This window comes from Polistes canadensis, unplaced genomic scaffold (genome assembly GCF_001313835.1).
Source record: "Polistes canadensis isolate GaletaPanama2010 unplaced genomic scaffold, ASM131383v1 scaffold_90, whole genome shotgun sequence".
Taxonomy (NCBI): Eukaryota; Metazoa; Arthropoda; class Insecta; order Hymenoptera; family Vespidae; genus Polistes; species Polistes canadensis.
Genome location: NW_014569637.1, coordinates 196,410 through 204,117, shown reverse-complemented (window position 1 = coordinate 204,117; position 7,708 = coordinate 196,410). Strand labels below are relative to the sequence as shown.

Genomic DNA, 7,708 nt, shown 5'->3' with positions numbered 1-7,708 from the left:
TACTTAATTGTAAAAATAAATTTTGATCTTTGTGATCATAGTGTGAAATCGTCATCATCATTTTGGTTAGATAAAAAGTGTTTTTCGAAATAATAATAATAATTAACGAAAGTTTAATATAAATAAATAAGGAAGTGATTATAAGGAGTGATTTCGTTGGGCCTTTTAAAAGGCTGTGAAGATATCAAGGAGGATTAGATGGTGGAGGTGCTCGAGGGCCTGGCTCTGGAGGCAACGGGGCCGTGCAGGGCACCTCGCACCTATCCAGGGCCGGGCAAGCTAGCGGCCCCCCAATTAAGCGTCGCATTTATCGTCGACGCTGATATTTTATTAAGACTCGTCTTTCCTCGTTGCTTATTGGAGCCCAAAAAGGGCTCCTTAATTCGGAGCGAGGCTGGCGAGCGCAATGTGGCAAAGCGGCGGCATTGGCGCCCATGCGGCGAACAATCCGTGGATGAAATTGATGGGCATCGTCCACAAGGAAAGGAGACACCACGATTCGGGTTCAGTTGCCGCCGCTGCATCCGGGGTTCAGGGATCGGCTACCACTGGGAGCAACGATCGCACCCTCAATCAGTGAGTCTTTCAATCATTTTTATTTTATACTATTCCATTTTTGATTTTTATATTGTTATATATATATATTAAATATCTTTTATTATAATTCATAGTTCTCATAGGCTTGCATTATAGGAAAGAGGAGGTGGGACTGGGGATTATTTATGTTTTATTTTGGTAACATCGTATAATACTGTTTAATATTATTATTGTATAATAATCTTGAAATGAGATGGATATACTCGTTCTAGTTTGTTTTATTTCTTTTTTTTATTTATTTTACAAAGTTTTTCTAAAATATCATACACGTAAAAGCTGCGTTTAATATCGAAAATTTCGAAGATCCTTTGGGTGTGTGTTATTTTTTCTTTTTTTTTTTTTGTTTAAAGAGAATACATCAGAGACTTGACGTTTGTAGTTGCTTCCCCTTTTTTTTTTTTTTTTTTCTTTCTTCTTTACTTTCCATCTTTAATTAAAGCAGAGGTGTATATCTTATCGCAATAGGCCTGCGCGCCAGATACAACAACTCGTTATTTCCGTTCTAAAAGTCCGACGTTGAAAATTAACATCACCGATTAAAGCTACGACCAAGGTATAAAATCCTCGTGGTATACCTTGTTGTTATGTAAAATAGTATACACGTGTATATGTGTATAGATATATATGTGGTTTGTTAGCCCCGACCCTTTTTTACTTACACTTACGAGTCGTAGAATTTTTCGGCACTGCTGCTGTTGTGCATCGCGAAACGTGCATAATATTAACAATTGGCGGAAGTAATTTTCCCCATTTGCCTTTCGCGCTAACTATACTTAGGTATAACATTTTTTGTTTGTTTTTTTTTTTGGTTTTAAAGTTGTTTTTATAACTATCAGTACTACTTTAAAACTTTAAGTATTATCAAATGACATTGATTGGATAATCTTGAAATCGGTTCGCGTGACGTTTATTCTCAGATCAGTTGCATTTCTTTTTCTTTTTTCTTTTTTTCTCTCTCTCCAAATTGCATTAGCGTACTTGATGCATCCATTTTTTGCGTTCTATCGTACGTTAACGAAACAAAAGAAAAAAAATACCCCCGAGAAATAAAAAACAAGAAAAGAATAAAACATCGTGTTACGATTATTAATGCACATATATGCACGCAGGAGGGGGGGGGTGGGTGGTTTATGGTGGTAGGTTTGTTGGTCTTGAAAAACAAAGTGTGGGGCTTTAATATCATAATTTATTATATAAATATTAACAAAATGAGATTATTTCTCAAATAATATAACCAAGTACCACCAATTGGAAGGAAAACAATATGAATAAATAAAAACGATCAAATATTGTAACGTTTATTAAGGGTAAAAATAAAGGAAATATTTTATTTTGTTTAACAAACTTTGTGAAAAATATTTTGCGTTAATACATATTTTTTTATAATACATATATATATATATACAGTACATTTTATAATATATATATATACATACAGTTTTATAATACATATTTGTTATTTTTTGAGAGAGTAACGATATATTGATCATGGTGTTTTAACTTGCAAAAATGAGTCGAGTTTTGAGTCGTATTACCGTCCACAGCCCAGTGTATTATGGTTGGGATCTGACAAGACGCTTACAACGAGACCAGTTTGGCTGACAAATCTCACAATCAGCTTTAGTCATGACAATGACCCTATCTTCCATTTGGAACGAAGACCCCATTGCCTCGCGTGGCAGGATCGCACTTCCGAAAACGATGGTGTTTCTTCTTGGTGACACTTCGAGCACCCAGGAGCACGTATTTTCATTCGAAAGTACTTTAACTTCGGTCAGAATTTACACGATCCCAGAGGTATCCGTATCTAGTTGTATTTTTTCTTTTTTTTTTTTTTTTTTTTGTTTTCCTTCTCTTTTTACCAACGTTCCGTTGAAACGTTCAATTTTTACATACAAATAGGTGGTAGGTATATAGATAATAAATAATTTCAAACGTAGTTTAGTATTGAAATAATACAATATTTCATCATTTGATATTCGCGTAAGTTTCTTTTTCTTTTTGGCTTTTTTCCTTTATTTTTATATATATATATATATATTTGTGTTATCTTTTCTAGATAATATACAGATTTTGTATCTTTAATTATGAGAGATTAATATATTGTTCTGTTTTTTTTTTTTTTATGTGTGTGTAAAATTGTAATTATTTGATATTATATATTAGAATATTTGTGGAATAATTTATTTTGATGAAATTTTCTATATCTAGTCGATAGGTATATCTAGAACTCTTCGTTTAATTTTTTATCGTTAGTTAGATCGATTTTAGATAATCCAAGTGTCGTTCTAATGATTCTACAAAAAAAAAATTTGCACGTTATTATAATATATCGAGTATAGTAGATAGAGTTGAAGTTGTAATAGTTATTCATCCAATTGTAGGGTGATATCAAATATTTTGATTGATTCAAGCCAATATATATATTAAATGTTGTTCGATTTATAGAGAATGTTTAAAGTTTTATTCGACCAAATGGTGTCAACATATTCTATGCACGAAACTAAAAAAAGAAAAAAAAACCATGTTTGCAAAACCAACTATCATGTAAAACTTGATTAAAAAGTTATTATATTACAAATGTTCATATTTAAACAGTAACAGGATTCTTCATAAATTTCAAGTCGATTAACAACTTGTATATGAAGAAAAATCATATTTCATTTTTGTATTTATAACACGAATCGATTCTACAATAATTAATTATTATTTGTATATTATATAAAAACAGGTGTTAAACCAATACAATTATTTATCCTATGAGTTTAATTTAAATGGAAAAATTCTCATAACAATAATTATTTCAAGTTAGAAAGCAAACGTATTTGGTAATATACTTTTCTGTTTCCTTTTTTTTTTGGTAAGATAGGAAATAAATAATATTCCGAAAAAAAAAAACAAACTGTAAGTAAATTTTCTTGCGATTGTTATAACCAATTTTGAGTTGATAATTTTTCTATGTCTCGGTACGTGTATTTTTAGTTCTAGCAAGCTAGCAAGCAAGCAAGCAAGCAAGCAAGCAAGCTGGGTTATCCGTTTACAGTACGGACTTTGTGCAGTATACCGTATTAACGGGATAAATTACATGTAATTACAAGGTTCGTTTTATTTCTACCTGACAGATCGGTTTCTACGATTTCTTTTAGAGGGGGGTCCAATTAAATTGAACAAAATTATTATTTCCATATTTCTTATTTCATTTCGATATATCTTTTTTCAATCTCTTTGAGATTTTGTTATAATAAGTACCAACAGTAGAGTAAAAAATCATAAAATCAGTGTATACTACAAATAATATATTCTAATGATTTATTCTTGACGATGAGATAAGGAGAACGTGTCGAAATTAAAAAAAAAAACACGTCGACACTCTTCAATTTTCTAATGAATTATTTATTTGTCATATATATATATATAAATATACACAGTGTGTGATGAAAATTGTGGTAAAGTAACACATGTGATATATTTTTCGTTACATACTTAGCGTGTTAAGTAATTGTGAGCAAGCGAAAATTGTGATATTATGTCACGTTATGTTATTAAGGTCTCTCTAGAAGTAGCATGTATGTATATATAATACTTATAAAGGGAAAATATATATATACTCTTACCGTATGTATATATATATATATACTATATATGGTAAAGTTTCATCGTGAACGTGTATGGTCAGACGACTAACGAAGCACGACCATTAATCGATCGCAACGCCTTTGCTTTTGCACTTTTGAAATTTTCTTCCTCTCTCTCTCTTTCTCTCTCACTTCTTCTTCTTCTTCCTTAGCAACTTAATAAAAAAAAAAAATAAAAAAAAAAACCACGAATGAGTATACCGAACAAAGCTATCATGCAGTTATTATTTCGAATCAATTCAAATACAAACACGCGTATTAAGTCTCAACACAAAATAAATAATACACAATTTCACTTAGAAATCATTTATTTAACATTAGAACAATATCGACGCAATTGAATCGTATAATTTATTCCTATCGAAGGAGAATCACAAAATGATTTGGCTTTTTTTTTTCAATTCAATTTTGTCTTATTTTACGAATAAGAAAATAATTACGCTTATCGAGGTGTGTAAGACATTTTTTTGTTTCTAACAATCATAAGAAAAATGTCGTACGAGTAATTTTGTATTACCTCGTTAGATCTAGCGTTTAACAAAAATTCAGAAAAAAGAAGAAATGAAAAAAAATGTCAACGTAATTCGCAAGAGCGTTTAACGATGATCGGTTTAATTTCTTATCGTGTGACAATCGATAAAAAAAAAAGGGGTTTAATCCGGGACACCGTTTCTCACCGAAGAGAAAGAACAAGAAGCAGAAGCAGAAGAAGAAGAAGAACAAGAAGAACAAGAAGAAGAAGTGGAGGAAGTCACCTTCAAAAGAGTATTTCAGTAAAACAAGGGAAAGGTCTAATCTTTCGGATGGAAGGATAGGGCAGAAGAAGGAGGAGGAGGAGAAGGGGTGGGAAGGGGTTGAAGGATGAAGAAAGAGTGACAAAGACGGGTTGCCAGCGACAAACTAATTATCGTTCACAATGAGCATTGTTTCGAGCTCGTTAACGACTAAGAGTATACTTATTCGCGATTGTTTTACTGTGGTTGGTTATACGTTGTTACTGATCTTAGTATATTCCTAATGTTATCAAAGAATATCTTCTATGGATAATATCCCACCCCCAAAACCCCTTTTTTACTCTCACTTTTCATTCAATATTCTCACCCTACATTCCTTAATATTTTTCTATCTCAATTTTTTTGTACTTCTCTTCCTTTTGATTCCCTCATTGTTTCTTAAGTGGTTCAATTGAGGTAACTTTGACATCACAACCAACCCCCCCCCCCTTCACCACCCAACCAATCTGTATTCGGGTCGTCTCATACCTTTCTTTGTCTTTCAAACCCTTTTTCTTCCACCCAACACACACTTTCCCTTTTCTATCTTGGCTTGGTGTCCCTTTTTGTGTGTGCCCTACACGATAGCCCGTTAACAATGAATTGGTGTTATTGTGTTAGTGGCAGCACTCGCTCGGCCACTTTCGAACCCGTTAGGAACACACTCTTCTCTCAGCAGCAGTATCATCATCATCCATCCCAACCAACGAACGAAAGTGCACTCGTTCAACTGGTAGAGAGCGTTTCGTGATTGAAACGACTTGACTCTCTCATTCAAGGGTTTGGATAGATGACGGTGTGAGTAGAACAAACGACAATTTCTCTGATACTTTCAAGATCATCTAAGAAGGAGGAGAAGGAGGAGAAGGAGGAGGAAACTAACGTGCTGATTTATTTCTTTTCGTAAGAATAATAACTTTTTCTAATCTTATCTTTTCTATCGAATTAATATTAGATTGTGTGTTGAATTTTATTGGATATATATATTATATTATTTTGTTTTTCAATGAATTTAAATTTGATTGTGTAATATTTAAATTGAACGTATTTTATTTACTTTTTCTTTTATAGAAACTTTATTTATAATGGAATTTTTATATATATATATTTTTGTGTATATATGAATATTCTGTTTTTATAATATATGTTTTTTTTCTTTGTTTAATTATATTTAACACACAACATGTCTTTAGTTTTATTTCTTTAGAATGATATTTGGAACTTGACAATTTAATCGTTTTTCAATATTTCGTAATATCGTAACGTACGTTGATACGTATTCGTTCGTTTAAATTTCGTTAGATTTTTGTTTATACGATTTTGTTGTTTTTTTCTGTTTTTTTTTTTATTATTTTATTCTCTTTCCTTTTTGTAAAAGTCATTTTTCAAATTATATTCCAGTGAACGTTAACCTTAACTCTTTAATATTTCATCATCTTTTATCGTGAATAAAGTAACGAGATAACAGTAATCGGATATCTCTTTGATTTAGAAAATTACACGAGATTGCACTTTGATCTCGTGATCTCGTTTTCATGTAGACGTCCACTTCGAAGCTTTTTCTCTCTCTCTCTCTCTCTCTTTCTCTCTCAATCTTTACGTACGTCTCTAACGAGCCAGAAAAAATTTCAGAGAGATAGGGAATGCTAATAAATGTGATATTAGGCGTTAAAGTAGAATTTTTAATCGTTTTAAAAAATTAGAGAGAATCAAAGAGAGAGAGAGAGAGAGAGAGAGAGAGAGAGAGAGAGAGAGAGGATGATAACTGAGTTTTTTTGTTTACAAAGAGATTAAATAAAATCAGTGTACCATTAACATGTTAAATATTTAAAAACAATTTTGCACAAATAGGTAGAATTATAAATTAATGAGATAAAATGATATGAAAGAGAATTATTAAAGAAAATAATGTAAATAATCGTACACATATGAAAATTTATATTACGATTAGAAATAATATATATAATTATAGTTTTAGTTTAAAAAATGTAGACATGTATTAAAATAAAAAAATATAGTGAAGAAATATTTATTATAATAATTATTGGATCGTATATATATATATAAATGTGAATGGAACTTTTTTTCAAAATAATCTATTCACATTGGAAAATGTTATTACGTAAAAATAATTTGATCTAATAAAATATTTAAAAGATTATATAAAATTGAGTATCAATATTGAAAAGCAATAAAAAATACTATAAAAATATAAATAAAAGAGAGAGAGAGAGAGAGAGAGAGAGAGAAATTTGTTGAATCGAGATGATTGTTGAGGTGAAATTGTTCACACCCTTGGTTTCAACAGTTGACACATGTCGATAGGAAGAGTTAAATTTTGGAAATAAAGGTTTGATCGACCCTTCCATCAGTTTCCCGCACTATAGGGGGGGGATTAATAAATATCGATATTTCTTCGGTCATGCAGAAAGAGGGAAGGCACAACCTTCTATTATTCGCGATCACTTTTTCACGTTTCCAGGAGGATTCCTCGATCATTTCCTCGGAGAATATGATCGATTCGATCTTCTTGATAACACTAGATACCTTTTGAACCCTTCGATTTCATACGTCATGGAATTCACGTGTCTATGGATGACCGACTTTGAAGGATCCATTCTTTTCCTACATTCCTATCCATATAAATATATATTTGATTTATCTAGAAATATTATTTTTTTTTTTTTATATATATATATGAGA

General features: G+C 31.2%; 1 protein-coding gene and 1 long non-coding RNA gene across 6 annotated transcripts in view; both read left to right on the top strand.

Moving 5' to 3' along the window:
• The window catches only part of LOC106787020, a 9,911-nt gene extending 9,724 nt beyond the window's left edge, over positions 1-187 (top strand). For all 3 annotated transcript variants that reach the window (XR_001381730.1, XR_001381728.1, XR_001381729.1), the window contains exon 4: positions 42-187. This is a non-coding gene — a long non-coding RNA (uncharacterized LOC106787020). The remainder of the gene's footprint in view (positions 1-41) is intronic.
• Positions 188-308: 121 nt separating this feature from the next.
• The window catches only part of LOC106787017 (potassium voltage-gated channel protein Shaker), a 165,785-nt gene continuing 158,385 nt past the window's right edge, over positions 309-7,708 (top strand). For all 3 annotated transcript variants that reach the window (XR_001381727.1, XM_014748990.1, XM_014748991.1), the window contains exon 1: positions 309-576. Coding sequence is in view for 2 of the 3 variants with exons in the window: in XM_014748990.1 (XP_014604476.1) it covers positions 407-576 (170 nt within the window). In the remaining variant the exon portion in view is untranslated. The remainder of the gene's footprint in view (positions 577-7,708) is intronic.